Source organism: Oncorhynchus kisutch, linkage group LG8 (assembly GCF_002021735.2).
Source record: "Oncorhynchus kisutch isolate 150728-3 linkage group LG8, Okis_V2, whole genome shotgun sequence".
NCBI classification, from domain to species: domain Eukaryota; kingdom Metazoa; phylum Chordata; class Actinopteri; order Salmoniformes; family Salmonidae; genus Oncorhynchus; species Oncorhynchus kisutch.
Genome location: NC_034181.2, coordinates 70,502,314 through 70,522,223, shown reverse-complemented (window position 1 = coordinate 70,522,223; position 19,910 = coordinate 70,502,314). Strand labels below are relative to the sequence as shown.

The following is a 19,910-nucleotide window of genomic DNA, read 5'->3' as shown; positions in this document are numbered from 1 at the left end:
GAGGTGCCTTATTGCTATTATAAACTGGTTACCAACGTAATTAGAGCAGTAAAAAAATATTTGTATTTTATTTATTTCACCTTTTATTTAACCAGGTAGGCCAAATGAGGTGTTGGCTTTAGGGATGATCAGTGACATACACCTGCTGGAGCGCGTGCTACGGGTGGGTGTTGCCATCGTGATCAGTGAACTGAGATAAGGCGGAGCTTTACCTAGCATGGACTTGTAGATGACCTGGAGCCAGTGGGTTCCAGGACGATGAATATGTAGCGAGGGCCAGCCGACAAGAGCATACAGGCCGCAGTGGTGGGTGGTATAAGGTGTTTTAGTAATAAAACAGATGGCACTGTGATAAACTGCATCCAGTTTGCTGAGTAGAGTGTTGGAAGCTATTTTGTAGATGACATCGCTGAAGTCGAGGATCGGTAGGATAGTCAGTTTTACTAGGGTAAGTTTGGCGGCGTGAGTGAAGGAGGCTTTGTTGCGGAATAGAAAGCCGACTCTAGATTTGATTTTAGGTTGGAGATGGGGTCGTTTGACTGCGGATCCGTAGCGGATACAGGCAATGAGGCATTGATCGCTGAGATCCTGGTTGAAGACAGCGGAGGTGTATTTGGAGGGCCAGTTGGTCAGGATGACGTCTATGAGGGTGCCCTTGTTTACAGATTTAGGGTTGTACCTGGTGGGTTCCTTGATGATTTGTGTGAGATTGAGGGCATCTAGCTTAGATTGTAGGACTGCCGGGGTGTTAAGGGTTTTCATACTCATGGTATACGGTCTAATATAGCATGGCTGTCAGACAATCAGCATTCAGGGCTCGAACCACCCAGTTTTTAATAAGTAATACACCATTGAGAAGCTATTCAACCATTATCTGTGGAGAGCGGATTTAGCCAGCAGGTTTCCTGGTTACCTGAACCCATTCAGACACTCAGGAGAGAGACAGGTAGAGAGAGAGAGCCCAGTCAAGATAGCCATGACTGGTACTCAGGTGGCTAAGTGTACAAGAGAATTGCTCTGTGGTTTCGATGGATTTGATGTTACATCTAAGGATTCACAGCCCAAGTGTCATTTCATGTCTACTGTGGATATGGGTTCTCAAAAGCATTTCTACCAGACTCACACAAAGCAGAAATGAGCAATATGAGCAATCACGTTGCTGTTAAGACAGAACACAGACAAGACCAGAAATTTAGCAAGACTGTTATTAGACTGAGAGAAAGAGAAATAGATGAAAGGAGTTTTTTTGAGAGAATATGAAAATAGGCTGTGGAACATCAGTGTATATGATCGAGATTGGATACAGTTCTGATGTATATAGAGGGATTAACCTTAGTGAGTTTGTAGTGACCACTTCCCCTATTTGTGTGTGTCTGTGTACACCCCATCACGCCAGAGGAGTGTTATAAATTGCAAAAGGAAATGAGACGGAAGGGTTTGAGCGGACAGATAGAGAGCCTCCCTTTGCTGAACAAAGACTTTCCGATAATATTTTGGACACTGTGTTAACAACCCTCCAGACGAGCTTCAATGCCATACAACTCTCCTTCTGTGTCCGCCAACTGCTCTTAAATAAAAGTAAAACTAAATGCATGCTCTGCAACCGATCGCTGCCTGCACCTGCCCGCCTGTCCAACATCACTACTCTGGACGGTTCTGACTTAGAATATGTGGACTACAAAAACTACAAATACCTACAGTGCCTTGCGAAAGTATTCGGCCCCCTTGAACTTTGCGACCTTTTGCCACATTTCAGGCTTCAAACATACATTTTTTGTGAAGAATCAACAACAAGTGGGACACAATCATGAAGTGGAACGACATTTATTGGATATTTCAAACTTTTTTAACAAATCAAAAACTGAAAAATTGGGCGTGCAAAATTATTCAGCCCCTTTACTTTTAGTGCAGCAATCTCTCTCCAGAAGTTCAGTGAGGATCTCTGAATGATCCAATGTTGACCTAAATGACTAATGTTGATAAATACAATCCACCTGTGTGTAATCAAGTCTCCGTATAAATGCACCTGCACTGTGATAAACTGTGATAAACTACACAAATCTCTGAAACTGGAAACACTTATCTCCCTCACTAGCTTTAAGCACCAGCTGTCAGAGCAGCTCACAGATTACTGCACCTGTACATAGCCCATCTATAATTTAGCCCAAATAACTACCTCTTCCCCTACTGTATTTATTTATTTATTTTGCTTCTTTGCACCCCATTATTTCTATTTCTACTTTGCACATTCTTCCACTGCAAATCTACCATTCCAGTGTTTTACTTGCTATATTGTATTTACTTTGCCACCATGGCCTTTTTTTTTGCCTTTCCTTCCCTTATCTCACCTCATTAGCTCACATCGTGTATATAGACTTATTTTTCTACTGTATGACTTATGACTTATTTTTATTGACTGTATGTTTGTTTTACTCCATGTGTAACTCTGTGTTGTTGTATGTGTCGAACTGCTTTGCTTTACCTTGGCCAGGTCGCAATTGTAAATGAGAACTTGTTCTCAACTTGCCTACCTGGTCAAATAAAGGTGAAATAAATAAATAAATAAAAATGTGTGAGTTGCTCTTGACGAGGAGAGGAGGGAGGGATGAGGAAGTGGGATATGAGTTTATTTTGTAGTAATAAAGAAGACAATTATCCACTCGTAGGTCTTTGACCTTGGGAAGTGAAGAGAGGACAATATATTGCATCAGCAGATCGAATTTTGACTTTATATTTGGAAACTCAGTATGCTATTTCAAGTTTTTAATGTCACGTGAACAAGTACAGTGAAAGGCCTTTCTTGCAAGCGCTAAACTCAACAACGTAGTAATCAATAACAATGTAACACTAAAAATAACATAAGGTAGAAAAAGACACAGGAATTAAAAATAAGAAGAACACAAAGTAAGTAAGCATACTATATACAGGTTCAGTCAGTTCCAGTACTATATTTACAATGTGCAGGGATACTGGAGGGATAGATGTGGATATATATAGGGGTAAGGTGACTGAGTATCATGATATATGTGTAACGTCTGCTTCCAACTCACACTCTAAAACACGTAGATCCCCTGAACGCAGCTCACTTTCCAGCTCACAATCTCAAACACATAGATCCCCAGAACGCAGCTTACCCTCCAGATCCCAATCACCTGAATTCTGATCACCTGTTCACACACCTGTATGTCATTATCACACTATTTATTTGTACCCCATCATTGTGAGCTATTGTTTGATTTGTGACACACTTCTATTGGGAGCTCTGGTTTTCCCCTAACGTAATCCTCCCGTGTATGATAGTTTTAGCCTGCCTCACTAACGACGCCTTTTGCCTATTCTCTGCCTGTACTTTAGCCTATCGGATTTCCTGTTATCAACCTATTGCTTGATCTCCCGGATGACATTACTAGCCTTTTCCCTGCTTGTACTGTTGCCTTTTGGACCCCCTGTGTATGACCTTCTGCCTGCCCCTGGACCCAGCTACCTGCCTCTTCCTGTGGTCATTTAAAATTAAACACCTGCTGCACCCTGCCCTTGAAACCAGCTCTCTGTCTCCCATCGTGTCCATTACAATATGATAAACAGAGTAGTAGCGGTGTATATGATAATTAATTGTGTGTGTGTGTGGAGTCAGTATAAATATTTGTGCATATTATGTGTGTGTGAGCAAATTATAAAGTGAGTGTTTGTGTCTGTGTTGGAGTGTCAGTGTGTGTGAGTGTGTAGGGTGGGCACTGTGAGGGTGCATAGAGACTGTGCAAAAATAAGGGTCAACTCAGAGAGTCCGTGTGGAAATTTAGTTAGCTATTTACTAGTCTAATGGCTTGGGGATAGATGCTGTTCAGGAGCATGTTGGTGTCAGAGTTGATGCACCGGTACCGCTTGCCGTGTGGAAGCAGAAAGAACAGTTTATGGCTTGACTGGTAGGAGACTTTAAAAAATTTTCAGGCCTTCTTTTCACACCGATGGCAGGGAGCTCGGCCCCAATGATGTACTGGGCTGTCCGCACCACCCTCTGTTCGGCCATGCGCTCAAGGATGGTGCTATTGCCATATCAAGCAGTGATGAAGTCAAGATGCTCTCAATGGTACAAATTCCTTTTGGAGGATTTGAGGGCACATGCCAAACATGTTTAGCCTCCTGAGGTGTGTGTGGAACATTTTAAGTCCTTAGTGATTTGGACACCAAGGAACTTGAAGCTCTTAATCCCCCCCGGATGTGATGTTTGCCTACCTTCACCACCTCGGGTCAGCCAGTTAGGAAGTCCAGGATCCACTTGCAGAGGGAGGTGTTCAGTCCCAGGGTCCTAAGTTTGGCGAACTTGGAAGTTTGACGAACTTGGAAGAGACAATAGTGTTGAACGCTGAGCTGTAGTCAATGAACAGCATTCGCGCATAGGTATTCCTCTTATCTAGGTGGGTGAGGGCAGTGTGGATTGCAATTGAGATTGCGTTGTCTATGGGTCTGTTGGGGCAGTATGCAAATTGGAGTGTGTCTGGGATGACGGAGTTGATGTGTACCATAACAGGGCTCTCAAAGCACCTCGTGATTACAGATTTGAGTGCTACATGGCAGTAGTCATTGTGGCATGAAGTCTTAGGAGTTCTTAGGAACAGGGATGATGGTAGTCATCTTAAAACATGTGGATTACAGACTGGGACAAGGAGATGTTGAATTTACCATGAATATGCCTTCCAGTTGTTCTTCACATGCTCTGAGACCATGCCATGGAATACCGTCAGGCTCCGCGGCCTTGCGGGGTTTGAGCTGATTAAAGACCTTTCTCACTTCAGCCTCAGAGAGCAATGGTGGCAGCACTCACACCCAATGTTGTTATTGACGAAGCATGCATAAAATGCATGGAGTTTGTCTGGTAGAGAGGCATTGTTTGGCAGATCACGGTTGGGTCTTTCCTTATAATCCGTATTTTACTGTAGTCCCTGGCACATGTGGCGGGCGTCAGAGCCTGTGTAATATTATTCCACCATATTCCTATATTGTCCTTTTGCTTGTTTGATTACTCTGCGGAGGTCATAGCAGGATTTCTCATATTTATTCCAGTCCTCATCCGAAGCCTCAGGGTTGTCTGCGATGTTTATTTATTTTCATTTAACTAGGTAAGTCAGTTGTACGGAGTCATGATCTCATTTTCTGAATGGCGGATGAGACAGGGCCTTGTATGCTTGCTTGTGGGTAGAATAACAGTGGTCTAGGGCTTTATCGCCCCTAGTGGCGCGAAGGAGACTCGTTGATGGAAGTTGGGCATCACGGAGTTAAAACTGCCGTTAATCAGAAAAGCAGCCTCCGGATATAAGTTTTCCTACTTGTTTATAGCCTTGTACAGCTCGTTATTGTGTCTCTCTGAACATTGTAATAGGCTGTACGGACCAATTGCAACCATCAAAAGCCACCAGATTATCGCCAGCTGATCTCTCGTTAAACCATCAATACACACTAAAGTCACCCGCACAACTGATCTCAATTGCAACCAACATTGACCAGCGATTTACCGCTCCCTAACATAGATGTCAAGGTTATCAGACTATTTCACCCTCTGGTTGGTATTATCATCAGAACAACAACAGTCCTACTTTATGAGCAGACTAAGGGTGATTTTTCTATTTGACAATAATTCTCTACATAATTCTCTGAAATAAAATATTTCCTTGTTGACCACTGCAAATCTACTGTTTACTGTTTACCGACATGTTGTATGAATGAAAACTAATGTTGGTCTAGCCTACTATTCTTATACTCAAATAAGTCTTTTTTTTACATTACCTTGCGGTTTTCCGATGCTACTGGTCAATATTTCATTGGGGGCAGGAGCGTGATAAATTCTACCTGTTCATTGCAATCTAGCGTAAATGTCTACAGAGAGAGTTAGGTACTGAGCCTCTGAAGTAAAAAAATCTGTAATATAATACTGTGTCACGACCTGATACGTACATTACTTCTATATGAATCATTATCTGTCATTTTCAAAGTGAATAAGAAACAGAACATTCCGTAACATTACATTAATCTTATCTTTTTTTTACCTATATATATTATGCCTTGCGGAATGGGAATAGGTGCAAACCTTTCACTGGCATACATGTTTGGCCAGCCTGCCTCCTGGATTGTAAGAGATTATGATAATTCTGGTGGTGTTTTGTGTTTCTTAACCTCACCAGGGCGTGCTAACCACTGGTCGGCCATCATCGGAGCGTCCCACTCTAAGAACTACGTGCTGTGGGAGTATGGTGGCTACGCCAGCGAGGGCATCAAGAAGGTGGCCGAGCTGGGATCACCTGTCTCCATGGAGGAAGAGATCAGGCAGAAGGTAAGACCTGGCACGGCCGTATGGACGTACACCTGCTAGTGGTATTGCAGCACATTTTAGGTCCAACGATTGACAAGCCAACACCTTATCCGTTACGTCAAGAGATCTGTATCCCTTGCTGATGTTCTGGGTGTTGGGTTAAGGTCGCCACATTATGTCACTTTTTATCTGACCAAGGTGATCGGATCACTCTCCGGTTATGCTTCACTGCGTCCTCAAATGGAGTCCAGATTAGCATTGTATTCTGAGTGGGGAAGCAATGTTGTTCAAATGTGGTTGAAAGCTTGAGAATCCATTATAAACATGTTGGTAGTGCTATTGCTACTGCAGTGGATGATATATGAGTCTTTTATAAAGGTCAAGGATGGCAAACTCGTAAAAATGATTTAAATCTCCATCCCCATTCAAGTCATTGTTCAACTTGCCTTGGTTTGAGGGTCTTTTCCCATTCTAGTGATTATATATTTATATATATATATATATATATATATATATGGGCCAGCCAATGGCTCTACTCTCTGTATAATCCAGGTGGCTGTGGTATCAGTACAGTAAGTAATGGAGTTTTCATATCTCAGTGGGCGTTCTGATCGATCCGTGAGCTACAGAGTACTTTAATTAATTACATTCAGGAAGTCTCTCAACCTGCCCCTTTATGTGGTTTTATACTTCACAGCTGTGAAATGCATGGTGGACACTGTTGCGTTATCTACGTCCTCTGGATATTCAAAGTAGATAGTGTCTATTTGGTATTTACAGTATAAAGCCATGGAATTGGAACATGGAATGTTTTCCAAAGTGTGTTGAAGTATTCCATACTTTTTGCATAATGATTTCCACAAGCGATGACCTAAATGAGAGAAACATCTGTACTATAAGGATCATTGCAAATGTTGGTTAATGGTCTGCTTAATTGTCTACAGTAGTTCCTCCTTTAAAAGTTGCGAGCTTACACCGCTGAACTGAGAGGTACCCAGCGTCACGGCTTCATTGCTCCAGACCACCACAAGAGGGAGTTAGAGCACTCATTATGCATTTGGGTCCCAAGGTTTTTATATGACCAATCATATCGAGTGGTTCCAATGACGAATTTTGATGAAAGCCACCCGTCCCTGGTAGCGTTCTTCAACAAAGATGGCTGACAAAACATTACGGTGGAAGCAAATGTAAGTAATTATAACGCCATAATGAGTCGAGCAAAAATATGTACAATTGAGAGGAATATGTTAGTTAATGTAGAGACAAACATTTGTGCATATTTTTTTGTCATTAAGTCCATTTACAAAAATTGCTATTTAGCAAGTTATCTGTCTAGCTAACATTAGCCAGCTAGCCCATGTTAGGAGAATGTCCCTTGCAACTGGTGATGACCTCAAATCCTAGGAAGTTCACATTCATGCAAGGTTAATAGATACATTCATGTTCATAGGTACGAGAACTTCTCTCTTGTTCAAAAATATTAAATATGAAAATATAGTTTAGCAGTTTAACCTCTAGTAAAAATCTTCCTCTGTTTCATTTTCTCACCATATTTCTGTCTTTGCATGTCTTTCACACTCTCTCCCACTCCCTTTGTTACTTTTTCCATCTCTCTCCCCAACTCTCTTCTCCAAACCTCTCCTCTTTCTGTACAATTCTCTCTCTCTCTCTCTCTCTCTCTCTCTCTCATTCTCTCTCATTCTCTCTCATTCTTTAAATAGCCTGTGCTAGTGTGTAGCAGATGGGCCCATAGAGTGTATTATTGTAGGGTAATATTGAAGACCTGGAGTCATGGCACATAATGAGAGCACACTGTGAGAGCTGGGCTCTGTGCGTCATCACCGCCACCTATCCACAAGGCTGTATTATCCACAATACTGTCTGCTATGGTATCTGTATTAGTCCTCCTGGACCTTCTCCAAACGATTAGAGCAAATAGAGGATTTATGGAGAGACGGCCGCAAAGCAAGGTTGGCGTCAGTTTTAACCCTAGAGTGCAGAGTAGTTACAGTACTGTTGAGTGACAAGATAATTGATGACATAAAATGGTGGATAGTTCTTTTCAGCCACTTGTGTCAGCTATTACAGTAGGCTTACATTGATATTCTAGGTAGCTCTCTGTAGAATATTATCCCAGTGGGGGGTGGTAAATGATCCAATCCCCCCCACCCACTGAACAGACCTCAATTTAAAACAGGTAGAAAGCAACAGGATCAAACCATTACCTTCTCCTGGGGGAGATGTGAAATTCTTACATATGGAATATTGCACAGTACTCTACATGGCAGAGGAGAGAGAGAGATGATTTCTGTAGCCTGTGGTTTTCAGTGGAGACTGCTGGGGAAAGTAAACGCGATTGGCTGTCTCCAGATCCCATGGTGATAATGGCTGCCACTTAAGCCTTGTTCACACTGCAGGCCTTAATGCAATGCTTTAATACATACGCTGACCAGCTGGCAGGTGTCTTCACTGACATGTTTAACCTCTCCCTGACTCAGTCTGTAATACCTATGTTTAAAGCAGACCACCATAGTCGCTGTGCCCAAGAATGCCAAGGTAACATGTCTGAATGACTATCACCCCATAGCACTCACATCTGTAGCCATGAAGTGCTTTGAAAGGCTGGTCATGGCTCACATCAACACCATCATCCCAGACATCCTGGACCCACTATAATTAGGATACCAACCCAACAGATCCACAGATGGCACAATCTCTATTGCACTCCACACTGCCCTTTCTCACCTGGACAACACCTACGTGAGAATGCTGTTCATTGACTACAGCTCAGCATTCAACACCATTGTGCCCTCCAAGTTCATCACTAAGCTAAGGACCCTGGGACTGAACACCTTTCTCTGCAACTGGATCATGGACTTCCCGACGGGCCACCCCCAGGTGGTAAGGGTAAGCAACAACACATCCACCATGCTGACCCTCAACACTGGGGCCCTTCAGGGTGCGTGCTTAGTCCCCTCCTGTACTCCCTGTTCACCTACAACTGTGTGGCCATGCACGACTCCAACAACATCATTAAAGCCTGATCACTGACAATGATGAAAGAGCCTATAGGGAGGAGGTCAGATACTTGATAGTGTGGTGCCAGGACAACAACATCTCCCTCACATCAGCAAGATAAAGGATCTGATCGTGAACTACAGGAAACATCTACGCGGCTGTATTTTAGCGAGTCGTGAGCTTCAAGTTCCTCTGTGACCACATCTCTAAAGACATACCATGGTCCAAACACACCCATGCAGTCGTGAAGAGGGTATGACAACGTCTCTTCCCACTCAAGAGGCAAAAAAGATTTGACATGGGCCCTCAGAGCTTCAAAAAGTTCAAATGCGTATGGCCCAGTACATCACTGGGGCCGAGCTCCCTGCCATCCAGGACCTCTATACCAGGCGGTGTCAGAGGAAGGCCCTAAAAATCGTCAAAGACTCCATCCGCCCAAGTCATAGACTGTTCTCTTTGCTACCGCACAGCAAGTGGTACCAGAGCGCCATGTCTGGGTCCGAAAGTCTCCTGAACAGCTTCTACCACCAAGCCATAATACTGCTGAACAGTTAATCAAAATGTGTCTACCTGGACTATTTACACTGACTCTCTTGCACTCGCTCTATGCACACTCACTGGATTCTACCCACACACTCACACATACTACACTGACACTCCAACACACACATATACACACACACACACTACATACACTCACATGCATATTGACACCACACACACTCACTACATTCGCACACACACACATTCACGTTCTTTCACACTCTTGCACATTGACTTGTTACTGGTACTCCTTGGAGCCAGATCCAGCCAATCAGAATGAGTTTTTCCACAAAAAGGGCTTTATTACAGACAGAAATATTCTTCAGTTTCATCAGCTGTCTGGGTGGCTGGTCTCAAACGATCACGCTGGTGAAGAAGCCGGATTTGGAGGTCCTGGCCTGGCTTGGTTACACGTCTGCGGTTGTGAGGCCGATTGGACGTACTGTTAAATTCTCTAAAATGACTTTGGAGGCGGCTTATGTTAGAGACATTAACATAAAATGCCCCGGCAACAGCCCTGGTGGACTTTCCTGCAGTCAGCATGCCAATTGTACTTTCTCTCTCAATAAATTGAGACATCTGTGGCATTGTGTTATGTGACAAAACTGCACATTTTAGAGTGGCTTTTTATTGTCCCCAGCACAATGTGCACCTGTGTAATGATCATACTGTTTAATCAGCTTCTTGATATGGATTATATTGACAAAGGAGAAATGCTCACGAACAGGGATGGTAACAAATATGTGCACAAAACATGAGAGAAATAAGATTTTTGTGCATTTGGAACATTTCTGTGTTCTTTTATTTCAGCTGAAACACTTTACATGTTGCATTTATGTTTTTGTTTGGTATATTTCCTTTTTTTAGCAAATTTTTCTTACTTTTTAAATCTGTTTTGTTGGTAAAGGGCTTGCAAGCAAGCATTTCATGGTAAAGACTACACCTGTGGCATTCGGCGCATGTGAGAAATAAAATAACATTTGAATTAATATGAATGCTCAAATCAGTTTGGTTTTTAAATCTGTTTTTGAATACTGACTGTCCGATAGGAAAATGTAATGAATTGAAGGTTATTTGTTAGGCTGTGTCTTTAGATTTGGGATGGGGTCGCGAGAAATGTTAAAAATTAGGTCCCCAAAAATGATTGCATAAAAAATGGGTTCCCTGCTAAAAAAGTTTGAACACCACTGCACAAGTGGATAAATGAAGAGTCAGATTGGCTGGTTGAAAACATAGCAGCATGGTGATTACCAGCTGATTACCAACTGTCTTGTAAAACAGGTTGGAAGAACATGCTGTATCAAATCAAATTTGATTTGTCACATGCCCTGAACCTTACAGTGAAATGCTTACTTACAAGCCCTTGACCAACAATGCAGTTTTAGTATTAAATCAAATAAACTAAAGTAAAACATAAAGAAAGAAAAAATAAGAAAATGGAAAAATAACAAATAATTAAAGAGCAACAATAAAATAACAGTAGCAAGGCTATATACAGGGTACCGTTACAGAGTCTATGTGTAGGGGCACTTGTTAGTTGAGGTAATTGAGGTAATATACACATGGCTTAAAGAGTGTGTGTGAGTGTCATTAGTGTGTGTGCTGTGAAGGAGATGAGCCTGTAGTCACACACAACCTCTCGTTATGTCAGAGGGCGTACTGGGCACTAACTGGTGAACTCCATACAGTATGTGCTGTGTTAACTAGGAGTTGACAGCTCCATTGCACTGGGCTGCTTGGCTGTCGCCTGCATTCACTGTGTTCCCTTTTAATATTTCTCAGAGAACACACACAGCCTCTCCTTGTCCTTGAGGAAAAGTTAGCCTCTGGGGTGAAGGAGCCGCTCTGTTTTTGAGCAGCGGAGCAAGAAAGCACTCTTTGGTATAAATGCTGACACAAACAAAAAGGCGCTTTGCTTTTGTGTCAGGTAGGGTGTGGGGGCTAGCAACGTAGCAATGAAGGCAGTTATAAATTGATATTCATAGAAAGCAGAAATTGATATTCATAGGCAGAGGCTCGACACGAGCCAAGGGGTGCACTGATCTCAATGTTCATACAAAGTTTCATTTGCCAAGTAGGCATTGAGTATGCATGCTCACATACTGTACACACACACAACCCAACACACACACGCACATGGACGCACGCACACACACACAATCTCACATACTGTACACACACACAACCCAACACACACACGCACATGGACGCACGCACACCCACACATGCACGCACACACACACACACACACACACACACACACACACACACACACACACACACACACACATTCGTAAACACACACACATGCAGCTCCCCCTCATCACGTCAGCACAATGCTGTGCGTGATGGCTTTATTTTTCACTGCCGGGACCAAGATGTACTGTGCCATCTGTCTAGCTGTGTCTCTACGTCGGGTTCCTATTGATATATGGCGTGTGTTCTTTCCCCAAGATGCCTCTCTCCTGGGGACTGAACAACAACTTTCCAGTCTGCATACAGAAGTGAAAACCATATCGATTCAGAAGTGAAACCCACAGTCTCTGTATGAACCAATAGGAAACACGTATCAGTCACACATGGTGCATTACATACACAGAATGTTCTTTGTGATTTCACTTCATTACGGCGTCTGTGTTGAAAAGAGTGGTGAAGATACATGCATGATAACCACACTTGGCTGGATTCAATTTGTCCATCCCACACAGCCTGCATGTTTTCACAGCCAGCCAGCCGTATGCTTCTGCCTGGTGAACTCATTACAATCTCTTCCATGTGACCCGCTGGGAATGAAAATATGATTGCATGTAAGAGCCTCCTCAAACAGAGCCCTCACCCACATTCTCTTAGCACCCCTACTCCACCATATTGAGTCAGACATGACACAGGGCCACTTAATCACATTTAAATGATCTGTTAGAAAAATTCCAAGGGTCACCATTGTTGCTCTAATAAGAATGAATGTATTTTTAGTGGACGGGTGAAGGTGGAAAAGGGTAATGTGTGTGGAGGTTTGTTGAATAGATCCACAATGTGTGTGTGTGTGTGTGTTTGTGTGTGTGTGTGTGTGCGTGTGGTGTGTGCGTGTGCTTCTGTCCACATGATCTGTTCCTGCTTGTGTTCTTAATGTACCGAATGAGAACATTTTCTTCCTCTTTAGTCCCCACGCCATGTGTCTTTACGTTTCATTAGCCAATGCAAATCTGATTTACAGGATACTTGGTATTATGTAGTGTAACTGAGGCATTGCTGCCCTCTCCCCCCTCCACACACACATACACTGAGGTGATTTGTGTATGCGGTCAGCCATTACAAAGGCACTAATGACAGTCTGATAAAAATACTCTCCCTCCACAGGTGAGTGGTGGAAACGTGGCGAAGGGACTATGATTTCTCTCGAACGCATTGTGAAATCTCCCAGTATGGGTGCGTTTTGTTACTGCACAGTAGCTTACAGATGCCCACAGAATGCAGAACTATGTGAAACCACAGAGCAGACAGTTACAGATGCCACAGGCTGGACCAATGAGGGATGGCACAACCTGACTTAGAGGAGATGGTCTGGTACTCAGGAGAAGTTTTCTAGGAGTATGATTGGCCTGGGTTTTTCTAGTAAGTCATAGATCCTACTTTTCTCTCCAGCTGTTTATCATGCGAGAGTATCAATCAGCTTGCATAATTATAACTGAATTGGAGCCTCAAATAAAGAGACTAGCTACCACCTGTGTGTGGGAGAGGATCAGGACATTTGATCTGGAAGACATACAGGTGAGAACAAGTGAGTGGGAGAACGCAGGTCAGTTTGAGAGAGCAGGTCAGTTTGAGAGAGCAGGTCAGTTTGAGAGAGCAGGTCAGTTTGAGAGAGCAGGTCAGTTTGAGAGAGCAGGTGAGTTTGAGAGAGCAGGTGAGTTTGAGAGAGCAGGTGAGTTTGAGAGAGCAGGTGAGTTTGAGAGAGCAGGTGAGTTTGAGAGAGCAGGTGAGTTTGAGAGAGCAGGTCAGTTTGAGAGAGCAGGTGAGTTTGAGAGAGCAGGTGAGTTTGAGAGAGCAGGTGAGTTTGAGAGAGCAGGTGAGTTTGAGAGAGCAGGTGAGTTTGAGAGAGCAGGTGAGTTTGAGAGAGCAGGTGAGTTTGAGAGAGCAGGTGAGTTTGAGAGAGCAGGTGAGTTTGAGAGAGCAGGTGAGTTTGAGAGAGCAGGTGAGTTTGAGAGAGCAGGTGAGTTTGAGAGAGCAGGTGAGTTTGAGAGAGCAGGTGAGTTTGAGAGAGCAGGTGAGTTTGAGAGAGCAGGTCAGTTTGAGAGAGCAGGTCAGTTTGAGAGAGCAGGTGAGTTTGAGAGAGCAGGTGAGTTTGAGAGAGCAGGTGAGTTTGAGAGAGCAGGTGAGTTTGAGAGAGCAGGTGAGTTTGAGAGAGCAGGTGAGTTTGAGAGAGCAGGTGAGTTTGAGAGAGCAGGTCAGTTGGAGAGAGCAGGTCAGTGGGAGAGAGCAGGTGAGTTTGAGAGAGCAGGTGAGTTTGAGAGAGCAGGTGAGTTTGAGAGAGCAGGTGAGTTTGAGAGAGCAGGTGAGTGGGAGAGAGCAGGTGAGTTTGAGAGAGCAGGTGAGTTTGAGAGAGCAGGTCAGTTTGAGAGAGCAGGTCAGTGGGAGAGAGCAGGTGAGTTTGAGAGAGCAGGTGAGTTTGAGAGAGCAGGTGAGTTTGAGAGAGCAGGTGAGTGGGAGAGAGCGGGTGAGTGGGAGAGAGCGGGTGAGTGGGAGAGAGCGGGTGAGTGGGAGAGAGCGGGTGAGTGGGAGAGAGCGGGTGAGTGGGAGAGAGCGGGTGAGTGGGAGAGAGCGGGTGAGTTTGAGAGAGCGGGTGAGTTTGAGAGAGCGGGTGAGTTTGAGAGAGCGGGTGAGTTTGAGAGAGCGGGTGAGTTTGAGAGAGCGGGTGAGTTTGAGAGAGCGGGTGAGTTTGAGAGAGCGGGTGAGTTTGAGAGAGCGGGTGAGTTTGAGAGAGCGGGTGAGTTTGAGAGAGCAGGTGAGTTTGAGAGAGCGGGTGAGTTTGAGAGAGCGGGTGAGTTTGAGAGAGCGGGTGAGTTTGAGAGAGCGGGTGAGTTTGAGAGAGCGGGTGAGTTTGAGAGAGCGGGTGAGTTTGAGAGAGCAGGTCAGTTTGAGAGAGCAGGTCAGTTTGAGAGAGCAGGTCAATTTGAGAGAGCAGGTCAGTGGGAGAGTAATTTTTTTTTTTTTTTTTTAAGTATTATTTTTTATTAAGGGATCATATTCACAAGCATTTACTCTCCCTGCCATGAAATATATTAGGTGTGTGTGTCTGTTTGTGTGTGTGTGAGCGCAGTGTTTTTCGTAAATACATGGAGTAGCCAGCCAAACAGAAACATTTGCCAGCCAGGGAGTTGCGGCTTGCAGAAAACAATGCAGAATGAGCTCTATTTTGGTGTCCACTGGGACATTCTAATGCTTTAATTCCATCCAAAATATACTGCTAAATTATTGAATACTTTAACGACTTTACCTCCCAGATTCGTAAAATGAATTGTGGTATTGCAATTACATGACTTTGCAATTAAAGTTACTGAAAATGGATGAATTCAGTTGTTATTTGTTTTGGATATTGTCTAGGCCCATATTATCAAGACTATTTTCTAAGCAAGATTTTTTTCTAACGTTAAACTTGTCTTCTCTTCAGAGTCACTTCATGATGTTCATGTTTACAGTTTTACTGCAAGATATGCATTGCCACAATGATGTTTGTTCTTCAAATGATGTATTTTATTCTCTCTGCTGATGTGGAAACTTAGGGTAAGGAAACCAATGTGTCATTTTACAATTTGGATCAACTGTCCCTTTTAAAATTTTGCCAAATACAAATGTGCCGAATACAACAGGTGTAGGTAGACCTTACCGTGAAATGCTTACTTACGAGCCCTTAACCAACAATGCAGTTCAAGAAATAGAGTTAGGAAAATATTTACTAAATTAAAAGTAACACAATAACGAGGTTATATACAGGGGGTACCGGTACAGAGTCAGTGTGCGGGGGTACAGGTTAGTTGAGGTAATTTGTACATGTAGATAAAGGTAAAGTGACTATGCATAGATAATAAACTGATGCATCAATCACTGTGGGTGGGATTGTCAGGGAAGAGGGCAGCATTTTTGTGTCACAGAGTTGGTAGGGTTTCAGACGTGTCAATCAATCAATGTGGGTGGGACTGATGAAAGGCGGTAGATTAGTAATCTAATCTAGTCAGAAAAAAAAAAGTCTAGTCTACCTTTTCAATTTAATTTGTCGTAGCAAAAACGAAATCTACTCTTTCAATTTAGTTTATTGTGGCAAAAACCTAAGAAAAGAGGTTGTGTTCTGTCAAGTAAACATGGACTCCCTTTTGAGAAGCAATATAGAATTGCAGGAAAATGGTTTTAAAAATGCAACTGTCACAGATAGCTAGGAGTGGTGGGTGTGGAGTCAGGCCCAGAGATCAATGCTTCCAATGCATACATTTATTACGCTGGGTCTAGCCAACAAACAGGCAAAATGACCAATAATCAGGTATGTCCCCAAAACCAGGGAAAATAACAGACAGCAAAATACGTTCCAATGACAGTGAGAATAAGCCCGCAGAAAAGCAGGCGGGCCCTGGAAGTTTAAATAGGCCATAATTAACAACAAATAAGTAACATGTGAAAACAATCAAGACAAAACTAACAGAAAAGAAAAAGGAATCGGTGTCAGCTAGTAGACCAGTGACGACGACCGCCGAGCGCTGCCCAAACAGGGAGAGGAGCCACCTTTGGTGGAAGTCGTGACAGCAACAGTTTTCAGAGCGAGCACCCCAGACCCCTGCCAGATTGTGCACCTCAACTTTTATACAAAGTCAGGCGCCCATGAATAGACTGTAATGAGTGCGCTGAGAGTCGGGAAGCAAGTTAAGGGAGTGAGTGTTTTAATAAATAAAATAAACACGAAACACAAACAATGCACCGACATGAAAACAGTCAATAACACCTGAGGAAAGAACCAAGGGAAGTGACAGATATAGGGAAGATAAGCAAGGAGCTGATGGAGTCCAGGTCAGTGTCATGAGGAACTGGTGCGCGAGACGATGGTGACAGGTGTGCGGGATAATCAGCAGCCTGATGACCTGGAGGCCGGAGAGGGAGTATATGTGACATAGACCTACAGTTACGATTGAAGAATGAAGCAGGTGTAAACATGGGCTTTTCTGCACAGAAAGCAGCAGTTGACTACTCCATTGTCGACACTAATCAAATCAGTAGTTCTATATCAATATCCTTAATAATACCATATAGCCTAAGAATCACGACATTAGCTTTTATAACCTTCAATCTGTTTTCTTTTCTCAGGCTTTCACTCCACTATGTATTATTCCTGCAGTGAGGATTCATAATCTTCATTGAATATTTTCATAATTTATCTGCAGAAGTAGTCTACCAGCATGCAAATTAGGGAGCCAAATGACCTGCTCTCACCGATGGGATTCTACTAGCTGACATATGGAATTGTTTCAATATGGTCATACCATGAATCATTTTTAAATTTTAGTACCCCTTTATGTATGTTATAAAATGAATTTGGCCTTTACTATTATAGCCCATTAAAACACATTGAATAACATGGCATAAATAACAATAACATGGCATAAATAACAATAACATGGCATAAATAACAATAACATGGCATAAAAGACCGTTACAAAATGTATCATAAGGAATAATGTTTTGAACTGTCTGTCCTATATTTACCACTATTTCTGAGAGGCACAAAACTACTTCCAATACTTTTCTTTAACACTTGTTTTGTTGTTTTGTTAGATAAAATCCTTCTTTTATATCCCAAAAAGCCTGTTTAGTTGGCGCCATCGATTTGAGTAATCCACTCATTCAATTTGGAATCCGATAATCTACCCCTAAACTTTGTTTCAACAAGTCAAAATACATTTCTATTTACTCCTCAGATACCTTAAAATGTAATAAAACTGTAATATTTATTACGGAAAGAAGTATGTTCAATAGGAAACCGATTTTAGCAGGTGCGTCCTGTCTTCATGGCACGCACAAACAAGAATTGTTGTGTCCTTCTACTAAAACTGTTATTCCCTATTCATTTTGAAGTTACAAGCCTGAAACCTTGAACATAGACTGCTGATACCCTGTGAAAGCCATAGGAATTGCATACAGGGAGCTAATTTTCAGTATGACCTTACACTTGTCATTGTAAGAAGATGGTCTCTCAAAAAAATATATATATTCCAGGTAGTTTTTTTTTGTGGATTTTCTCCTACCATATCTATTGTGTTATATTATCCTACATTATTGTAACATTTTTACAAATGTCAAAGTGTTTTCTTTCCCATGGTATCAGTTATATGCATTTACTGGCTTCAGGGCCTTGAGCAACAGGCAGTTTACTGTGGGCACATCATTCAGGCGGAAAATTAGAAAAAAGGGGCCTAGCCCTAAGAAGTTTTAATTGGAATGCATTCTGGGTGACTACCTCATGAAGCTGGTTGAGAGAATGCCAAGAGTGTGCAAATCTGTCATCAAGGCAAAAGGGTGCCTTCTTTGAAGAATCTAAAATCTAAAATATGTTTGGATTTTTCTTTTCTTTTTTTCTCCCCAATTGGTATTTACAGCCTTGTCTCATTGCAGCAACTCCTCTACAGACGAAGGTCGAGAGCCTAGCTTCCTCCAAAACACAACCCAAACAAGCCTCACTGGTTCTTGATGCAATGCCCACTTAACCCGGAAGCCAGACGCACCAGGAAACACCGTTCACCCGCCGACCGTGTCAGTGCCCTGCCTGCCACAGGAGTTGTTCGTGCTCGATAGGACAAGCCCTCCCCTAACCCTCTCCTAACCCTTGTTGGGCCTCACTTACCGCTTCCGAAGAAACTCGCCAGCGACCTTTGTTTGTTTTATTAATGTCAGCTAACGTAGCTAGCTAGTACAAAGTTGGCGGGCAACACAGCTCACGCAGACCGTGATGAACTTGCAGCGCGCGCATTACTCAAGTTCAAAATCTGTGAACTGTTGTGGGCGTGACAGAGATATTAGAGGTGTAAGAACAGGACCAACAGACTGCAACCAAGTGCAATGTAATTACTGCACAAATAGCCTATAAGTGTATATCATTATTATTTTATTTTACAGATTTAAAAAATATATATAATAATTTACCCTTTCCATGCGGCCTGGTAGTATCAATCCACCTCTGAAGATTAAATAATGTTTCTGCTCTGCTGTGGAGAAACAGGGAAGGGTGAGGTGGAGAGAGAGAGAGATAAAGGAGGTATTTACATCGTAAATACGCTATTAAAACCCAAGCAGAACGTCTGCTCAGCTCTTGATTGCTTTATGTGGTGTCTCAGAGCGAGGAATGTATCCCATATTCCACAGGGACCATTAGCCTGACAAGCACTAATGAGCAATGTGGCCCTGGCTCATTCTCTTCATTCTCTAAACACTTTCATATATTTAGCCTTAATATGTTTGGATCTGCAGCAGTCGTCACACACACACACACACACAAGCTTGAGCTTGAATCGGCCAGATGATACCTGCTGCCCCATGTGAAGTTAAAAGTTGTCGTGTATCTGCCTTCAGTCCTCCTGTCCTCCCATCCTCCAGGCTTATGTTTCTCTAGGTAGCATGTTCCTTCAGAGAGTGAAAACAGGTCAAGCAATAGTAATACCTCTCAAAAATCTACAGCAGTGGTGATTGTTCATTAAAAACCTTCACCATGCAGTTATAAGCCAGTTAAACCATTTTGATTGCTCATTTAATAGTGAACAGATTGAAACCCGGTATTTACAAACTGCCAGGGTTTATTTTGAGCACAAACTGATCAGGCAGTTATTTTGTATTATTAAAGTATATGCCTTTACTGAGGCAGGATGACAAGTGGGGTCACTAAAGGGGGTCAGGTTGTGATGGGTTTTGTAGTTAAATGGGGTCAGGATGCTCAGTGGTTTGTATTTCCTCTCATGAGTGCCCGCCAGCTACATTCTCTCTCTCTCTCTCTCTCTCTCTCTCTCTCTCTCTC

The 19,910-nt window shown here is 42.9% G+C and overlaps 1 protein-coding gene across 2 annotated transcripts in view; it reads left to right on the top strand.

The window, feature by feature from the left end:
- The window catches only part of LOC109895351 (spondin-1), a 169,144-nt gene that overhangs the window by 67,784 nt on the left and 81,450 nt on the right, over positions 1–19,910 (top strand). For both annotated transcript variants that reach the window (XM_020488979.2, XM_031831061.1), the window contains exon 7: positions 6,177–6,325. In XM_020488979.2, the coding sequence (XP_020344568.2) occupies positions 6,177–6,325 (149 nt within the window). The remainder of the gene's footprint in view (positions 1–6,176; positions 6,326–19,910) is intronic.